General features: G+C 46.7%; 8 protein-coding genes across 8 annotated transcripts; 3 read left to right on the top strand and 5 right to left on the bottom strand.

Moving 5' to 3' along the window:
* Nucleotides 1–551: 551 nt before the first annotated feature.
* N7529_001013 (uncharacterized protein) lies at nt 552–1,418 on the bottom strand (the record flags this gene model as incomplete). The annotated part of the gene is made up of 1 exon (XM_057236544.1): nt 552–1,418. One exon carries the CDS (start codon nt 1,416–1,418, stop codon nt 552–554), a length of 867 nt encoding a protein of 288 aa, XP_057103347.1.
* Nucleotides 1,419–3,490: 2,072 nt separating this feature from the next.
* On the top strand, nt 3,491–5,698 carry N7529_001012 (S9 family peptidase; the record flags this gene model as incomplete). The annotated part of the gene is made up of 4 exons (XM_057236543.1): nt 3,491–3,586; nt 3,637–3,743; nt 3,804–4,466; nt 4,531–5,698. The coding sequence occupies 4 exons, from the start codon at nt 3,491–3,493 to the stop codon at nt 5,696–5,698; spliced, it is 2,034 nt and encodes a 677-aa protein (XP_057103346.1).
* A 1,618-nt stretch (nt 5,699–7,316) lies between these two features.
* N7529_001011 (GMC family oxidoreductase) lies at nt 7,317–9,257 on the bottom strand (the record flags this gene model as incomplete). Its single annotated transcript, XM_057236542.1, has 1 exon — nt 7,317–9,257. The coding sequence occupies one exon, from the start codon at nt 9,255–9,257 to the stop codon at nt 7,317–7,319; it is 1,941 nt and encodes a 646-aa protein (XP_057103345.1).
* A 1,895-nt stretch (nt 9,258–11,152) lies between these two features.
* On the bottom strand, nt 11,153–11,537 carry N7529_001010 (Ty1/Copia family ribonuclease HI; the record flags this gene model as incomplete). Its single annotated transcript, XM_057236541.1, has 2 exons — nt 11,153–11,483; nt 11,527–11,537. The coding sequence occupies 2 exons, from the start codon at nt 11,535–11,537 to the stop codon at nt 11,153–11,155; spliced, it is 342 nt and encodes a 113-aa protein (XP_057103344.1).
* A 599-nt stretch (nt 11,538–12,136) lies between these two features.
* Nucleotides 12,137–12,328, bottom strand: N7529_001009 (uncharacterized protein; the record flags this gene model as incomplete). The annotated part of the gene is made up of 1 exon (XM_057236540.1): nt 12,137–12,328. One exon carries the CDS (start codon nt 12,326–12,328, stop codon nt 12,137–12,139), a length of 192 nt encoding a protein of 63 aa, XP_057103343.1.
* An 850-nt stretch (nt 12,329–13,178) lies between these two features.
* On the bottom strand, nt 13,179–14,258 carry N7529_001008 (thioesterase family protein; the record flags this gene model as incomplete). The annotated part of the gene is made up of 2 exons (XM_057236539.1): nt 13,179–14,075; nt 14,154–14,258. The coding sequence occupies 2 exons, from the start codon at nt 14,256–14,258 to the stop codon at nt 13,179–13,181; spliced, it is 1,002 nt and encodes a 333-aa protein (XP_057103342.1).
* Nucleotides 14,259–15,428: 1,170 nt separating this feature from the next.
* On the top strand, nt 15,429–15,764 carry N7529_001007 (uncharacterized protein; the record flags this gene model as incomplete). The annotated part of the gene is made up of 1 exon (XM_057236538.1): nt 15,429–15,764. The coding sequence occupies one exon, from the start codon at nt 15,429–15,431 to the stop codon at nt 15,762–15,764; it is 336 nt and encodes a 111-aa protein (XP_057103341.1).
* Nucleotides 15,765–16,063: 299 nt separating this feature from the next.
* N7529_001006 (ClpP/crotonase-like domain-containing protein) lies at nt 16,064–16,609 on the top strand (the record flags this gene model as incomplete). The annotated part of the gene is made up of 1 exon (XM_057236537.1): nt 16,064–16,609. The coding sequence occupies one exon, from the start codon at nt 16,064–16,066 to the stop codon at nt 16,607–16,609; it is 546 nt and encodes a 181-aa protein (XP_057103340.1).
* Between the last annotated feature and the right edge of the window lie 2,725 nt (nt 16,610–19,334).

Genomic DNA, 19,334 nt, shown 5'->3' with positions numbered 1-19,334 from the left:
TTACCAGGGTAGACTCTTCGAGACACCTTCATCATTGCTTCACAATCAAGGAGGCTCCCGGTACTAAAATTGAATCCTTCATCACACTTGTTAACATACGTTTCTGCGACCGGCCATAGTGATATGTCATCTCAATATTGTTAGTATACATACTAGTCATTATAAAGTTGTCAAGAAACTTTTGCGACGTGCTTCTTATTCTAACAGCATTTAATAGGATCATGTACGTATGTATATATCAATCAAGTCAAAAAATTGCACATGTTAAGGGTGACAGTTTAAGTGAGAAGCGGGCAAGGATCAAGATAATACTAAGAAGAACCGCTCGTTATGTTAGTAGTAATTATAGTAGTTTGGCGTTATGTAAGATATGGTTCGAAAACAAACCAACAAGGACAAAGGAACTGATTTCAAAAATATCTATAATATCCCCGAATTACATACATAGTAACTAGAGGTAAATGATTACACTCCTTTGGCCCCACCTAGCTCGGCTGTCGGTGTAATGACTTGTGTGCACTAACTGTATACGGAGCATTGGAAACTCATCACTAGTCCCACGCCCCACTTCCCTCATTATACTCCTCCATCTGGAAGCCCTTCATCTCCAACCCGAACTCCCGGTAACATTCACAAATTCTTTTCCAGATAGTCACATCAGTATCCGGAAGCTTCACGCCCTTCTCCTTAGCTTCCTTCTCCATCTCCTCCTGGGCCTCCTCATAATCATCCTCAGCCGTACAAGTCGTACTACTACTCGTATCCAGCACAAGATCAAACTGCCCCATCATTTCCTTGCAAGCCGAATCAGCTCCATCCAATCTCTGAAATGTTTTCGACTCAAGGAAACCAGCAGGGAAAGAAGCTGGGAAAAAAATCTCGATCGATTCCGCGTAGGCCCAATCCTCCCAAAGACGATCCATGAGGTATTCAAAGAGCGGCGCCATCCGGAGTCCATCTTCCGGAACAGTCGCTCTTTTCTGACTCCAATTCCAGCCAAAAGGCGTACAGTTGGACTCGAATCCACCGACTCGGTAGAGAGGCGGTTGGTGTGTGAGCATTCGGCGCCAGCTTGCTTCTGGTCGAATGAACATTTTTCGAACTGCGGCGTTTTTCTCCCAGGTAAGATCGGTTAGCGAGATCCATTGTTCTTCGGCATTGTCCCGGTCTTGTAATGGGAAAACCGATGGGAATGCTTCTGCCAGTAGCGGGTTGTTGACTCGAGCGCTGATGTCATAATCGTGACTGATTGGTCGAAAAAAAAGAGTCTCCTGCAGTGACTGCGTATTGCAGATCAGATCTTTCCATGTGCGACTGATTTTTTGAGCGGTGATCAGTGTGCGCATGTCCATCTGTTGCAGTATTGAGCTTACGATCTCTGGGATCGCAAGAGCTCGCGTTTGAGCGTTCTCGGGCATGTTTGTTTGTGTTGAGGCTTTTTTACAATGCTTTCAATGGAATGGAACGCGTTTGGCTTGAGGATCTGCGTTGAGCCGCACTGCGTGGGGTTGGAGGAGGGATCGGAGGTTTATGAGGTAGGGGGCCAGGGTCTGACTAGCAATCACTAGTGCCTACAAGCGGATGAGGGGTTGTGAAAATTCTATCAAATTTCGGTTGTGCCTTGCTTTCCAGGTCTTTAATTTGTGACGTTACTTTACTGGTGATTCCCGTGAATAACCTTTCTGATTTTCGGACATCTTAATAGTTTACTAGAAAGGTGTTAGGTAGAATGCTGAGCTACGAAGACAACGACTTTCTACTACTGCTGCGGTTATGCTCGATTTTAGCGGAGCTTCTAGTTTGCACGATGAAATGAGGATCCTGTACATTGAAATTTAAGAATATCTGGTTGCATTCACCTTCGCGATGCATCAAGCCAAACCGAAGGCTTGGCAATGTCGAATATATATTTTTGATACGTGACCATAGGCGCTGCTTTCAAATATAGCCTCAGCTCCCCCAACGTTTTAATGTGCACTGCAAAACGTTTTGTCAAACAATAAGCCTTGAAAAGTAAAAGATTAATTCTATCCCGATGACTATTTCGGATGGCATTGACCCCTTTTAAGATCACTTTCACCCTATCCATGCACACTTTTGCACTTGTTTGACATCTGGGTACGTACATGACCCAAATCAATGCAAAGATGAGCACATACGACCATAGGGTGTGGAAAACAGGGCTTCCCGTCCGCTCAGCCGTACTTAAGCCACACGCCGGTGAGTTAGTAGTTGGGTGGGTGACCACCAGCGAATCCTCACTGTTGTATGTTTTTGTTTTTTTCAGTCTTTTTTTGAACTCCATTTTGCTGGTGTAATAGAGAGATGAGAAGAATCAGTGACATATCGGAGTGTGATTTCGCTCTCAGGATATTGATAAAGTGCGATTTTGGGGTGGTAGACTAGTTTATGCTAATAGGAAAACTGACATTCTGTTGTCGTCTTGCACATACTAGCTCGACAAAACGTGTTTGAAATTGCCACTATAAAATCGATCACCGTTAAACTTCCGAGGTTAACGAAAGTTTAAAGTGTTGGCTACATCCACGGATCCCTAGTCGGTACATCGTTTCGATTCCAGCACCACTAGTTTGTTTAATCCTCTCGATGCACTGCCGGAATTGCAAATGTCGGCTATCCTATCCTTGTTGTTGCAACTGGAGATTTGGAGTCGAACGGTGAAGTCCGCATTGTTATACTTATAGCAGTACAAGGATGCGGATCCAGATCGAAAACTGGCAACTCGCCTCCTCAACTTTGCACGACATTCTGATGGATATAGCAGTGTTTGCTTATTCATGTTTGTCATCTCTCTCTAGCTATAGATAGAAACACTTTGCCCTAGGGATCCCAAAGTTCATTCATATCACCAATTCTGCACACATAGTATGATCACATCACATTCACCAGCTCTGCCTTCCACTCCCTCGCCTAAGGCTTACCTAGTGCAGCAAAGGTAAGGTTAGAATTTGGGGGACGCGTGGACTGTTATGTACGTAAATGCAGGACCTATTATCTTTCTTTCACGCTAACAGTATGATTGACTATAGGGTACGTCGCCTGAGAGCGCAATGCCTCGGTAGAGAGGGGTTGACTGTTTGGGGGAGGGGGGCTTTTTCTTGTTGATTGATTGATTCTTAAGAATTAGAACGACCAATTCGATTTTTAACCCAGGGCAGAACGAAGGCAACGCCCATTTTTGGAAGAGACTTTCATGCAGTACAATTGGACGAAGAAGGCGGAGCGGGTAAAATTACACTACAATGTCATTTCGATGTTACACCTGACCAAGACTTCTTCCTTGTAGTGATTTTTAATGTATTTTTTCGCGTCTTTCTTAAGATCCTCGAGAGCCGCATCAGCTGTTTCTAGACGTTGTGGACGGCACCTTGTCCGACCCCAAGTCTGCGGGGTAGAATTTTTCCCCCGTCAACCCCACCAAGTCCTACGAAGCTGCAACTCAAGAACGATCGTGAGTTTTGCCAGCAAAATGGGATCCCCTATCACAGCCCCATTCGGTCAATGGAAAAGCCCAATCAGCTCTACCCTGCTGGGCGCAGACGGCGTGCAGTTCGAATCCATCGTGGTAAGTTCCGACGATCGGCGCGACCCAGCGTATTCTAACGATCCACCCAGACATCAAACGGCAAGGTCTACGTGATTGAATGCCGACCGAAAGAGAAAGGAAGAGGCTGTATTGTTGAGTACTCGGGCAAGGAAGGGCGCGACATCTTGCCGGCCAAGTAAACACTTGCCCCTGATGAAACCATGTTCCGCTCAACCAGCACTAATTCCATCCCCAGATATAATGCTCACAGCAAGGTCCATGAATATGGCGGTGCCTCAATGATCGCATACAATGGCCGCATCATCTTCTCCGACGGAGATACACAGGACCTGCATAAACTCGACCCCTCCACGGGCGAGATCGAGCGCATCACCAACACAGACACCGCTCTCCGTTATGTATGTACTTCCGCCATTAGTTCGTCAACAGACAAAAATGCGCAGCCGGAATGGATTCTCGCAATTGAAGAAGACCACACCAAGCCCTTACCGTCGGAAGTTCGGAACCGGCTCGTAGCTGTCAATATGCAAAGCAAAGAAATTGTCAATATCGCTTCCGGTGACGATTTCTACAGCGCAGCGCAGTTCTCACCCGATGGTCGCAGCGTCTGCTGGAATCAATGGTCGCACCCGGATATGCCTTGGACTGGAGCACGCGTGTATGTTGCCAAGTGGAGCAATGGCACGGTCGCAGATGTTCGTCTTGTGGCTGGTGTCCCTGAGAAAGAAAGTGTTTCTCAGCCGAGGTGGGGTGTTGATGGTACTTTGTACTTTACGAGCGATCGCTCGGGCTATTGGCAGCTTTATCGGTCGAAGGCCGATAGCCTGGAAACAGAGAGGTTGGCGCTTCGTGGGCTGGAAGAAGTCGAGTTCTCTCAGCCAGACTGGCGTCTTGGGAAGTATGTTAAACTCGAGGATTCCTAACGTTGTGAGGTGTATGCTAATGGCGACTACTCTTTCTAGCTGCACGTATGTGGGTCTTAGCGAAACCTCGATGATCGCTTCATACTCCAAGAACACTCGGTGGGCGTTTATACTGATCGATCTGACAAATGACTCCTGGAGAGACCTCGACGTCCCAGTGACGGACACTATCATAATAGCAGATGAGCCTATTTCGACCTCAGAGGTCGCTCTTCTTGGTTCCAGCGAAACTACTCTGAGCACTGCATTTACCCTGAGTATCGGCGAGACGGCCAAACTCAATGTGATCAAATCGGCTTCCGATTTCGCGATGCCAGTCTCTCTCATCTCCCACCCGGAGCATATCTCTTTCCCCAGAGTGTACGGTACAAACCACAAAGGACAGTCGCACGCCATCTACTACCCACCCCAGAACCCAGATTATCAAGCGCCTTCTGGAACATTGCCTCCTTTGATCGTCTGTGTCCATGGCGGGCCAACCTCCGCGACAGGATCGGGTCTCAACATTACAGACCAATACTGGACCTCGCGCGGTTATGCTGTTGTGTGGGTGAACTACGGAGGTAGCTCTGGATATGGTAGAGAGTACCGAGACTCGTTGAACGGGCAATGGGGTGAGCAACCATCCCTGCTAGAGGAGGCTTACCAGAACTTCGAAACTGACTATATATCAACAGGTGTCCTTGACACAGCCGACGCAGCCAGCTGCGTAGCCCACCTAACTTCCACAGGCAAAGTCGACAAAAACGGTGTCGGCGTGCGTGGCGGCAGCGCAGGCGGCTACATCGTGCTGCAGGCGCTATGCGACTACCCCGACATCTTCTCCGGCGGTGCCTCGCTGTACGGCATCGCAAACGTGCGCGCTCTCTGCCAAGACACGCACAAGTTCGAAAGCCAGTATGCGTTCGCGCTGCTGTTCGAGCCGGGCGCCGATGAGGCGGAGAAAAATCGCATTTTCCGTGAGCGTAGTCCGTGCTACAAAGCGGATAAAATCACAGCTCCGCTGCTGTTCTTGCAGGGTGACGAAGATCGCGTTGTGCCGCTTAATCAGGCGGAGGAGATGGCTGAGATGATGAAGAAGGCTGGGCGGGAGTCCAAGTTGGTTGTTTTTAACGGGGAGGGTCATGGATTTAGGAAGGCGGAGAATCGTATTAGTGCGGTTGAGGAGGAAGAGAAGTGGTGGAAGAAGGCTCTGTTGAAGCTGTGAGATGTTTCATGGTGAAGTTAGAAAATTTCGGTTTTTTATCTCCTTGTCAGCTTAGTCTAAAGAACAAGTCAACTCCGTCTTGCTTGCTCTCTCTCCCTTTGTATCCAGGAGAAATCGGAACAATCAAGTAGAATACTATCCGAGCACGGGTGATTCTTTTAATATTTGCTTGGTGAAAGGTCTCTTTTTGGTTATTCCAGGAGCGCTTTTGGTAACATTCGCATTGCACCTCAGGAAATCGTAGACATCTACATCCAGGACCGGTGAGGCAGGATAGACGACACGGCAACTCGGCGACTCAACCTCGGAAATATCAAAAACTCTTCCGTAACAAAAAGTCCCTATAACAATCGTCATTTGCAGATGCCCTCTGTGGACCCTTCGCACGTCCATCTATGACGCCATTCTCCATATAAAAATCTGTTCACAATGCAGAGCAAGGCGTAGGGCCAGTGCCCTAGCCTTTGTAGCAAATCTATTTAAGAGGGCTGAAGGGGAAGAGCAATGAACCCGTGAATTCCTCAGACGGAGCGAAACTCCCAATCGTTTGGGCCACTTTTCGACTCCCGAATGACTTGAAGCCATACGGCTTAACACCCACGATACCCACTAACAGCAACGATAGCATACTTTGTCAGGAACGATTGTCAGGAACAACCTCAGGAACCTCAAGAACGATCTACCACCGTCCAGTCCTGATACCCTGGATAATGTTTCCGGCTTCATAGTTGCCCCTGCGTCCCTGGGAGTCTTCCGACTGGTTAGTTTACCCTCCAATCACATCCCTGCTCTCCACACCCGTTGCGACCGTGTAAGTACCCCAAGTGTACGGGCGCACAGCTTCTATGATGATCGACCACTTCCCTTTCTGCAATTATTTTGTAGAGATTGTGTCAATCTACATTGTTTTCGAATTGGTCTCTGAGTTGCTGCATTTCTTTCGGAATTTATCTGCTTCTTACTATTTTGGCTTTTGGTCGTTGGCTAATTACTGGATTAAGGTTTTTCTATACGTTGTGATGTTATGTCTGTTGTTGAACATTGTATTTTGTTTTTGTTTCTTTGTTTCTGAGTAGGAATTTATTTGGCATTTCTAAATAAGTATGTAATGGTTTATCAAGCTCGATGCCTGAACATCATTCTGTTATATGTAATTGCCGCCGCCTAATTGGAGCCGCCAATTTAACATTGCATTATTGCACTAGAGTGTTCCAGATATTACTTGTTATGAATAAGGAAAAATAATTGCCAAGTACACAGTACTGTAGGATCCTAATCATCGTACAATCGCCGGTATCTAATTACCTAGGTAGCGACTATGGCATAAAATCATTACGATGGGGTATCTTGGCAACAAACAGCTTTCATAATATCAAACATCATGTGTGCATGAGGTTCTACCCAGGTGGATTTTCAGCTGTCATTCTACGTGCAGAAAATGAAAGAATTTGAAGCGCTTCAATGGTTTTATACATTTGTTCATATGTGGAACGACCGATTAAAATTAAGTCATGGAATCCCTCCACAATGATAAAACCACATGGATACATATATACATTCACTTCCTCCTGGAAACCAAGAGATCCAATCTCCAGATCCAACATAAACCCGCCCACACTCAAGAGCTGGCCTCAAGCTCGCTCAGAATCTCATCAGCCGCCTTCTCAGCAACCATGTAGGTAGACACAGCGGTGAAAGTGCCGGGGATGCGGGGGTAAACGGAAGCATCGACGACACGCAGGCCGGCGGTGCCGCGCACACGGAACTTGGAGTCCAAGACGGCCATCGGGTCGTCATCCGCTCCGATGGGGCACGTGCACGAGGCGTGGTGGCCCCAGGCGCCGTCCTTGACGTACTGCTCGATGTCTTCCTTGGACGTCACCGCCGCACCGGGGAGAACCTCGGTGATGTTGACGAGCTGGCGGTCGAAGGCGTCGCGGGCGAGCTCGACAGCCTCGTACAAGGCTGTCAGGTCGGCGTCGTAGTCGCCGACGCCGGTGTCGAAGTAGTTGAATGTAATGCGGGGGACGTCGAGGGGGTCGGCGGACTGCAGGGCGACGGTGCCGGCGGTGTTGCGCGGGTGGGCTTTCAGAATAGCCCACGTGAACCAGTTGTGTTCGTCGGTCGCGTTGATGCTGTAGTCGGGGAAGTAGCCGCGGAAGTTGACGGGGCCGCCGAAGCAGAAGATGTCAAATTCGTCGGCGGCGGTGGAGGACTTGTAGAGCATTGTTGCGGCGAGGCCGGGGGAGGAGTAGATGCCGCGGTCACCGAGGATGGGGGACTCCCATTCCTTGATGCAAGGGTCTGCCTGGTCGCGGATGCTGAAGGTGCACTTGTCCAGGCAGGAGAAGTCTTCTTCGACCTTACCCTGGACGGAGATCTCGTAGTGGTCTTGGAGGTTGGTGCCGACACCGGGGAGATCGCTGATGACCTTGATGCCGAACTTCTTGAGCTCGTCGGCGGGTCCGACACCGCTCAGCTTGAGGATCTGGGGGGAGTTGTAGACACCGCCGGCGACGATGACTTCGCGGGAGGCGGTTGCGGAGCCGGGGACACCGGGGAGAGCGGACTTGTGCATAGGGCTCGCCTTGTAGAGGTGCTCGCCGTCGAGGAACTCGACGCCGGTGGCGCGGGGAGGAGTGACGGTCTCATCGAAGGTGACCTTGGTGACGTGGGTGTTCATGCGAACATCGAGGGGGTACTTCTTGGTGCCGTCGGCATTCTTGGCGTCACGCACGGAGATGATGAACTCGCGGGGACCGTTGCGGTGGGCATCGTCGGTCGCGATAGGGATTTGGTAGTAGCCAGGCTCGGTGTCACGGGTCTTGGAATCAGCGTTGGCATCGCCGAGCAGCAGAGTGCCAATATTCATGATGTTGTTGGTGAGGTTACCAAGGGCGAAAGCACCACCGGTGAGCATGCTCAGCAGCTGGGGGTCCTCGAGGACAATGCTAAGGGGAGCAGTCTCAGTAGACAGCCAGCCGTCGTAGCCGTGACCCTCAATACCAGGAAGAGAGTAACCGTTCTTCTCAAGCTTCTCGAAGTACTTGCGCATGTTCGCGGGGGTCCAAGAGCTATCGCCGGTAAGAGAAGTGATGTAATCAAAATCGGACTCGTGGGGGTAGACGGCAATCAAGGCGTTGTGGGCAGTGCATCCACCGAGGGTACCGGTACGAGGGTAGAGGACACCCTTCAAGGTCGAGCCTTCGGGTGGGTTGAGGCCAGTGTATTCGCCGCCATCGGGAGTGTCATAGCTCGCCTTCCAATCGCGCATCTGGCGCTCCTCATCCTGGTAGTGGTGGACGTAGAAGTTCCAAGAGAGCTTCTCGTCCTCAGAGGCTCTGGCGGAGTAGGCGGGGATAGTATAGTTGTAGTTTTCACCCTGGTCATCACCAGCCTCAAGAAGGAGAGTGGAGTGGCCTGCCAGAGCGAGACGGGCAGCGAGAGGACCACCACCGGCGCCGGAACCAACGACGACGTATTCATATCCGGTGATGTTCACAGCCTTAGCTAGGCCAGTAGTGGCGGCCAAGAGGCCTAACAAATGGGGAAGAAACATAATGAAAAAAGAATGACTAGGAGTGAGTTAGCCCTTGCAAAAAGCGATCATCACTGCTTTTATACTGAGTTTGCGCCCCTGACGGGATTTGTTCACAACAGTACATTCTCCGATTTTGTACAAAAGCCGTTAAAAAGCTGGGCCCTGAAGACCTGCCGCGGGCGTGGGGCGGAGGTCAAGCCGCAGACTTAGCTCGTGGCGATCTACCCGTAGACAGCTTAGACAGCTCAGCCTAGTACTGTTTCAGTAGGAATGCCGAACGATCATCGATAGTTTAATTCGTACCTGTGTGTGGGCTACATTATGGCAAGTGGAGGCTGCACTGTTTTCTGGTTTTTCACCTGCCACCCTTGCTGATCATCATTCTGCTCCACAATGTGCCGGGCTTTTTTCTCCTTTCCAGAATTTACATTGCCCTGACAGGCTTGTGCCAAGATATTGCGGAGATTGGTTTTTTCTGGTTTTCCTTTTTTTCAGGGGACACATTTCAATCTCATTGTTCCGAGGTTCATTCTTCATTTTTCAGAAGATCCTTGTATAAAGGGCTTATATATACACACCGTCTTTTTTGACTTGATGCATTATCATCAATTTGTATCCCAATCCCCATGTAGATGTGACTAGCTACTATATCTAGATTGTACTTTACATATTTCAGCAATGTAGATAATTCTTGACCAATTTGTGAACACGGAACTCCGTGATTTTCTTCCTCCGTGGATCAATTTGACCGTTGACATCCGCTTCGCTTTCGCATTCGGGTTGTGGGTACCCGAAGCGGGTATACCCCCTTGGACCCGGTTTGTAACTTAGTTTAGTACTGGTGTTTCTTCATTTGTAAACCTAACGGAAGATCTGTGTGGGAACCCGGAAGAGAATTATCGGCACATCCGAAACGTCGCTTGGAGAGACACATTTGACAATCCCTTTTGTTCTTATTATCGGTCTAACAGATGCCACTTTGATCCGACTGTGTAATGCCAAGGCTGCCTCACCCCATTTGCGCCATCTACAAATCCGACGTGGTCTCTAAGCATCGATTGGCTAGATGCACACGTTAGCGTGCAATTGTTATGATAGCCCCAGGGTTCATAAATAAACCCCGGTAGTTCAGTCTTGTCATTCCTTCTGCATACATCGAGCCCCACGCCACGATCTGTTCTTTGTGTCTTGAGGTCCACAACAAATGTCTTATAAAACCCCTGAAAGTCTACCAGTTGAGGGATAGCCCTCGAAACAATAGAATAACGACGCACTGAATGTTCATAGGTGGTGTCCTCGCTCCCAACACATCGAGAGAGAAGAAAGCCCGCCAATAATCAAACGAGAGATCAGGGCGTGAGTCTATCAGACCACCCAACGAAAATAAAATAGAAAATACTCTAAAAGACACCACAGAACTTTTATTCCTCGATACTATTGGAGCTACAATAACTACTAGGATACATACCTCAGAAAAAAAATAGAGATAATCGTCTATCCAAGGCCTCCTATATTCATTTATACGCTGTTATCGAGCAAATTATTGAAATCAAAGTATACGTGAGAAGGTTTTCCGAGGGATCATACGATGGCTATGAGATATGAAGAATGAATATTAAATTGCGGACGGAAGAGAGAAGGCGAAAGAAGGCGCAAGGAGAGAGAGTAGGAATGAGAGATCATCTATCTCATGCATAGGAGTCTGTTCCTAAAGGGTATGGCACCTGACGTTCCCACATTCCCCTCATACGCTCTCATGCAACCTCATCCCCCCACAGTCAACATTGGGCAGAACAAGCGATTTTTTTTTTCTTCAATGAAATGAGCACTTCGAAATCCTATAATTCTCAGCTAAAGGAGAGCTTCGTTCAGAATGGCGCCTCCCATCATGCAGTTTACTTCATTTCATCACTTCACTCCACCATTTTGTCGGACATCCTGAGTTGCTTGATCAATTCGGGGAAATCTACTTCACCCAATGGCTTGGTGAATTCGTCAGCAACGTTGGCCTCGCTGTTCACTCGTTTGAGGTCAATATAATCCTTGACCGCAGCATCCTTGACAAAGAAATACCGCATATCAAGCCACCTGGTAGAGTTCTGACCAATCTTGTTATTCACAAGCAACTGTGTGTTGATGATGTCGGTATAAATGACCAGTGGATCGCTTGTTTTGGGCAAATTGAGGGCCACAGCGAGGCTGCGAAGCCAAATGCCGTCGCAAGTAGGCTGGTCTAGGGCGCACCTATGCGCAGCCGTGGCTCATGGGGCCATGATGGTCTGCTTACGGGTAGCCCATTGGATGGGAATGCCGCTGAACAACCAGACCGTAGGCCAAGAAGAAGTTTGGCACGTTAGACTTATGTAGGAGTTGAACTTTCTAATAAAGAAACGTTGAGTCTATGGGCATCACAGGGAAGGGGTGATGTACGAGATTGGAATGTGACTAACTCAGTATGATATCCATGTATACCAGCAACTGAAACTTTTCATATCTATTTTCAATATGCAGTCATAGGTCGACAAGTCTTCATTGATGATCGAAAATTCAAAGCAAAAAGAGAGACAATCCAGAAATTCCAAGAGATTATATCGTTCATCGGGTTGAACCAACCGAAGCAATTTAGGAGCAAGATGATTTTGATATTTTGGTCATGTTTACTAGCCTACTATTCCTCTGCTCGCTGATTAGAGTGAGACATCTCTTCCTGTCAAGTGTTTCTGCATAGCTTTCGAAACAAAGCCATCGACAGTGGTATGGATACAAGTGGAAATGCCCCCATACATTCCTTCTCACCCATCCCGAGGTCACAGCCACTCATATCTGCTCATAATATAGACTGCTAATTCCCTCTTCACATCGTTACCTCAACCAATTTGCGGACATTGATTGACATTTTATAACTCATCCCGGAAGACCTGCTGGTGTGCGACCGCACCCAGGACCATATCCGACTGTTTGGGGAAGCCCATGAGCACATTCCCAGTAGCTAGAACACAGGCATTGGTGTTCCACCAAAAGTTTGCTGCGGTACATTGTCGCTCACGAGAGCATTTACTGTAGTAATCCCTAGCATCGGTCGCCTGCATTCTTTGTAGAACACGTGTTCTAGCACCATGGCCTCGATGGCAAGTAAGTGAGTAGGAGACCCCCTCCACCACTACTGATGTAATAAAGATATATAAATTCAACACTACGGTTGATATTTGGACACAGTGAATTTTGGATGGCAGTAACACCAGCAGCAAGTAAACATAGGTAAGAAGTGTTCTTTGGCATTCGAGCGGTTTTGGGCTATGTGATGGACGTGATTGATTCTAGTGGAATCAAGGGGTGGTACCTCTTGGCGAAACAGGTGAACCACGGGTACAATTGAGCGTGACTTTTGGAAGAGGGACAGCCGAATTGACATAGAACGAGCCGGATTTCCAGCCAAAGTACGTCAAAACTCCGATCTGCACGCTCTGATGCATCATAGTACCCTCTCTTGTCTGCAACCTTGAGAGCTTCCGTGGCCACGTCTGCCGCTGACTTGAACACAACGATCTAAGATGTTCTTTCGCTGCCCTGAGCCTCATAAGCGTATTAAGATGCTTTGCAGGATAAGCTCTGCGTCAACAAGAGGAAAGTCCCATCACGTTCAACACCCTCCTCTTTTAGATGGTGCTCATCATCACATCAAATAGGCCTAGTATCATCACTTTGATCATTTCACTTTCATCATTCATCCTAGTAAATCGGCGTTAACTACGCTCAAAATCCGACTTTACTACTGTTGTTGGAATACTAAGATTTATGATCAACGCAGTTTGATCAACTAGCCAAGATAGAATTTATACAAAATGTCTAAATATGGCACAATACATTAGAAACAACAACATATTTAGTAATATCCTTGAACAACCCACCCACATCATGAAGTCCAGTGGGAAGGGTCCTCTAGCGGTAAGCAATACCATAACCCGCAATATCACTGAAGTTTCCAATGGTTGGAACGCAGTCACTTGTCTCGTTATCCCTAAGCAGCTCCTCGTGTAGGGTGTCCAATTCAGCCCAAGCCTTGGCGTATTTCATCCCTCTGAGCCGTTCTTTCTCGATGACTCGGCCGATTTCTAAATCTCCCACATCGTTGGTGTTTTTGCCCATGGTGACTCCGGTGCTGTTCGGCTGAGGGTCCTGGCATTGGGCGGGAAGGTCTCCCGTCTTGTCACCTTCTCCCAAAAGACCCGAAGCCCTCAGAAGTCGTTTTGGTGGCACTGTCAATCTGCCCTTTTTGAACACATACTTAGAGACTGAGGTTGCAAATACAACAGGTCGCGCTGATTTTTCCCTGCTCCTCCCGCTTCCAGCCACATCGCAATTTCTAAAAACCTTTCCTGGCGACAACTTATGAGTGACCAAATCATGTTGCTTGACGCTTCCTTTCTGAACGAAATGTGTCACAATATAAAGCCACTTTTGATCCCATGTCAGAATCCGTGACCATACTTCGTACTGCTGGAAGATTCGGATTTCCTTCTTGAAGCTTGTGGTAACAGATCCAATTATGGCGGCCATAATCCCCCGTTTACCTTCAGCAGCGAGCTCTTGATCAACAACAGTAACTCCGCGATAGCAAAGATATGACAGAAGATGAGAGCGGCTTGCATCAAGGTCGGTAAAATATGTACTATTAGACTTATGCAGGTTGTAGTCTGCCTCAAGTAGTGGCGTGTATGTTGTCGTTATACAAGGAAGGAAGACAAGAGGTAAGTCTTTATCTTGATGACGAGCTGATACTTGATGGTTTCTTTTTTTTCCAAAGAAGCTCTTTATGATGGGGTGGAAGATGCGATACTAAAAGTCATTAGTTTAGGGACATGGAGGGAGAGCACTAGAATTCTATGCATTTCGTTTGGGCTTATGAACACTTACATGGAAAACTAGCGGTAGATTTTTCAAATTGACCGCAAGGAAGATTATGAGTAAACACTTCCAAATATTGATAGACTGAATCGAATTCCAAATCCATTCAATCATATTGGCGAATATCAGCAGTGCTGAACGCGGCGAGTAATATTAGAAACTTAGGGCAGGAACTGGTCTTGGAGCAAGATATAATGAAGAGACGGTCACATTTGCATGTAATGGAAATGCATTGTGCTATAAGGACAGATTGAGAAGAAAAAAAAATCCCACCGACGATTTTTAAGAAGAACTCACAGTGGCTTTAAAGGTGGAAAAAAGGTTTTACAGGTTTCGGTGTGTCGGCAAGCCGAGGCAAACTCGGCAGTGATATGATCATCAATTTATTCCGATGGAGACCCTCTCTCAATATTAGGTACTATATTCACTCGAGTTTTATGCCGCTTCTCAATATTTCAATGAAGCCTGCGGTCTTCTTCATAGCCTAGAACCTTAAGGAAAAGAACTAACAAAGAGAATCAATTTGATAACAAATCAGCGCAAATGGATGAGCCGTATTTACCATCACATTATAATCATAACCCACGCCTTAAGGTGAGCTAATCATCATCTTGCAAGTTCATTTGAACTTCTGATTTGCTGGTTGAGATTCAGAGACTAGAAGATAAACCCACCGAAAGGCATCGCATACGTGAATCTGCCTCCTGCTTTGATCCTGCGAGAGCATATACTATTACTTTGGTTCATGCTTATTTTATACAAGCGACATAGTTCCTTATGTTAATTGCAAGCACATACGACCATAGGGTGTGGAGAACAGGGCTTATAGTCCAGTCCGCTCAGCCGTCCTTCAGCCACGCGCTGGTGAGACAGGTTAGCAGACGGGTAGGTGACCACCAGCGAATCCTCACCGTTGTGTGTTTTTGTTTTTGCTTTATATTTTTGATCCTCATAGAGAGCACATAACGTGCAATGGAATATCAAGATATGAATATTGTATCGCGGAGGGAGGAGAAGGAGAGAGATATATATCTATATAAGTCTATCTATTCATCCATGGGAAACTATTCCCATGTGGGATGTCAGGTGACATCGCAGCACTTATCGATCTTTCGACTTTAGGCCGCATTATCTTGGCTTCTGGATCACCCTTTCCGTCACTCTCCTTCACCAATTCTCTCAGCGAGACTTCAATCTAGTCCCCGGGCCAAGGAAACAGCATGTGTCTTTCCAGGTATAGGCCTAGGAGTTATACTCTCAAAGGATGCGCGAATTATGGAAAACATGATCTATGCTTCAGGCAAGACACTCTCGCCGGCTCTGGACGTAAATGAGATTGCGCATGGTCTCATATACCCTGATATCTCTCGTATTCGAGAGATTAGCGTAATAGTTGCCCGCGATGTCATAAGGACAGCACAAGAGGACAACGTAGATCGCGAAATTGCTATACGCGATATGAGGGATGCAGATCTTGAAGCCTGGATCAAAGCACGCATGTATGACCCTCATTCCGAGGTGCGAAACCTCGAAAGTCAAATTGGCAGCTTGAGCTCCTTGTCTCCCCATGTTAACCGTGCATGTCATAGGCAAATCAAAGTCAACACGGCTAAGCTCTAGCTTTCTTCTCATTATAGATATTACTTTCTTCGCCTTTCATATTGCCATGGCTGATTCCATGTTTTCTGACTTGATTGATGGATTCATTGTGCACTTTTAATTGCATGAACAGAGTTGTTGTGTTGCGGATATACCTACCTGCTAACGAAAATCTCGAACTGTTACTGAACAATACACACGCATATTGCGGTCTGCGACATTGTTTATCTGACCTCCCAAAGAGTGGGTGGATCAGAGTATGGATTTAAGGGTTTTAAAGGCTGTCGGTATATTTGGGTTCATCCAGCAACCGAGGCATGATGATCCTGATTATTCTGCGATACCTCGGTCGCGCCAATTCACTAATCACAGGCCTATCGATTTTCGTGACCCCTTTGACTTTGAACTTCGGTAGCATTATCGTGCCCTGGAATTCAGCAGACGGGGATCTGTCAGCCAACAGTGATAGATGTGCTCTTTGCACAATTTCTTTATCTGACGACATGGCTCTATTCTCCCAAGAAATAAAGTCGGGAGGCAGATTCATGTGTGCGATGCCCTCTGATAGGGTCTATGTTCTTGTCTTTGAATCTCGACCGGCAAATCAGTTGACGCCAGATTTCGTCGAAGCCTTTTGCTCATCTTTATCTAAGATTCAAGCATTCCCAACGGGCGTCGTCATCACTGCAAGTCGCATCCCTGAGATTTACAGTAACGGCATCGGGCCGCATATATCACAGGATACCTTAGAAGGACAAGAGCATATATGGCCTCTTCTACGACAGCTTCTACGGTACGATACTTACTACTTTGTGACTTCCAGCACCCTAATCAGGACCTTGGAAGCTCTTCGCTCAATTGTCTGACAAAACAAAATGTGGACAGATATCCTATGCCGACGATCACCCTCATAAGCGGTCAAGCAGCTGGCTTTGGATTTATTCTATCACTGTGCCATGACTTCAGAATTCAAAAACTCCATGGTTCCTCCCTATATATTCATGATGGCCAATTCGCTACTCCATTACTATACAAGTGGATGATGGATTTTCTGAAAGCAAAATTGCCTGCATCGGATATTACCCACTCAAGTTCAGAGGGGAAATATCTCCGTGCACGAGATTCTGTCCGATGTGGGCTGGTCGATGAGACTGGCTTCTTTGAAGATGCTCTTCGGCTTATCAAAAGGAGAAGATTACTGGAAGCTGGTGCAGAACAGGGGTACAGTATGAAGAAAGAATTGAGAAACATGAGTGCTCTACTTTTACTGGAAGCCAAGAATGGAAATAAAATCAAGGCGTACCGGCTTTGACAATAGAGCAGGCATGCTCATCTGGAGATATATTATCGTGATATCTATACAGATTTAATTTTTAATGCACTTTATATATCTTTATTTCTCTAGTATTCAATTGGGCTTTTTCCCCTCTACTGTTCTAGCAATTACGTCTAAGTGGACTTCAATCTTGGAAGGGGCTGTAAATTAACACTGTAGTCAAGTTGCTCAGGACTCGAGGCCCCACTTTGCCTGTCTGGTAAATTGGAGGGGTCCAGCTGAGGGGGTCTAGAAATTAGGTAAGATTTTTCATAGACCCTGCTAACGTGATCCACGGTCGCCCGAGCGACACGGCCGCGCGAGCGACCCCACCAAACCTCGAAAAATCAGTAATTTTTTACTACCACTAAAACCATGGCATAACTTGAATTTTGCTATTAATTACGTTCAGGGCATCTAGAATATGTATGACCTCTTATCCCGCACCCAGAACATGTCACATGCCGCCGAACCGAGGGCATAGAAGGTAAAGTAGGCTCAACAACCGCATTTGTAGGTACCTCTGGCAAAGATATATCTTTACTTGTATCTTCATCCACATAAACCATGTCATCTTCACCACCCTCTAGACCCCCAAAGATACCTTTCTGGGTAGTGAACTTATGTATAGTCTCTCGTTTTTTGATCTGTTTCTTATTGGTAGCCTCTAATTGGGCACAGCGATTCTGGAGAAAGATATGGTGGTGGACGACTTTGATGGTCATGTTGTAGGTCTTTTCAATCTCCCTTTTTGTAGGTGAAGAAAGGATTGAAGAAGAAGATTCTAGACCTTGTTTGATCCGAGATTGCGATTTTGCGAATTTTGAGAGAGTCCAGAGAGTATTTGGATCACTATCACTGCCGGAAGAGAGTGGTCGCTGAGAGATGATCTCGAGAGGAGGAAGAGAATCCAGGCGCACATTGAGCTTTTCCAAGACTTTATTAGCATCAAAGGGTGCTAATCCAGTAGCTAAAAAGCTATTTTGTATAGTAGAAGTCTTAAAAGCACTAATTCTCGCATCTGCGATCATTTCAAGGAAATCCTCCTTATCAATAGAGTTGACTCCGTTCCGCATCGAAGTTGAAACCGCTCCTCCATAAAGCCTCTTCAAAACCGAGAAACAGCCCACATCTAAAGGCTGTAAAAGGTGAGAAGCATGAGGAGGCATACAAATTGCGATAATTTGGTTTTCTTCACAAAGCTGGTCAAATTCAGGGGTTAAATGACTCCCATGACCATCGAGGACTAGTAGGCAATATTTTCCCACTCTTATCCCAATATTTGGGATTAAAAGATGTTTCAACCACTATAAACCAATTGTATTAGTAGTCCAGCCATTTTCGCTCATAGTAAGACGTGCTCCTTTTTGATTCGAAAGAAGATAGGGGCGTAGATGCTCTGGAAACTTTTTTCCCTTAAAAATGAAGAGCGGAGGTATAACACTTCCAGAAGCTCGAATACACTCAATCGCAGTTACCCACTCACGATTTCCGGCTTATAAAAGAGCTCTTTTTCCGTGATATTCCGCTGAAGTGATAATTTTTTGTGTTGTGCCAATACCCATAGCAAAACCACTCTCATCAAAGTTAAAGATATCGTCTGAAACAATACCCCACTTTTCAATTGTCTTTTGAACCAAATCAAACCATGGTTTAATGATTCGAGGGTCTTCTGAAAGAGCTCTCTGATAGTCATATTTGCGAGAGAGTCGAGTAGAGAGATTTGGGTGTCGTTTGATAAATTGAGAAGGCCAATTAATACCAGTGGTAGATGGTGTGTTTTTCTTTGCACTAAGTAGAAGATTGGCCATATCTCGCAACATAGGCAAAGTAAGAGCTGCTCCTCTTGAATCCATATCAATTACCCAATTCTCTATCGATTGCTCCTCGACTTGGGTGAAGATATGACCAGATGCCCTCTTTTCAGCAGCAGATTCGCGCCCATTGATCCGGGCCTTCAAAGTTGAGACAGGTATCTCAAAAGATCGTGCAGCAGCTGCAGCAGAGAGATATCTACCATCTTTTATAGCTTTGATAGCTAATAAAAGGCGACCCTTTTGCTGTATCAATTTTGCTTTTTTATCAGAGCGTTGAGGTGGCATTTTTGTTGTGGTTAAAATAGATATATTATTATTGAAGTAGGTTTTTGATGGGGTCGCTCGCGCGGCCGTGTCGCTCGGGCGACCGTGGATCACGTTAAGTCTGTTCTACACCCCCTCAACTGTGTGCCCGTGAATTGGGTGTCGATATGATGACAGCACTATGCATCACGATGT

Source organism: Penicillium soppii (assembly GCF_028829465.1).
Source record: "Penicillium soppii strain IBT 18220 chromosome Unknown utg000001l, whole genome shotgun sequence".
NCBI classification, from domain to species: domain Eukaryota; kingdom Fungi; phylum Ascomycota; class Eurotiomycetes; order Eurotiales; family Aspergillaceae; genus Penicillium; species Penicillium soppii.
Note: the sequence above shows the minus strand (reverse complement) of the source record. Positions and strands in the feature narration are given on the sequence as shown.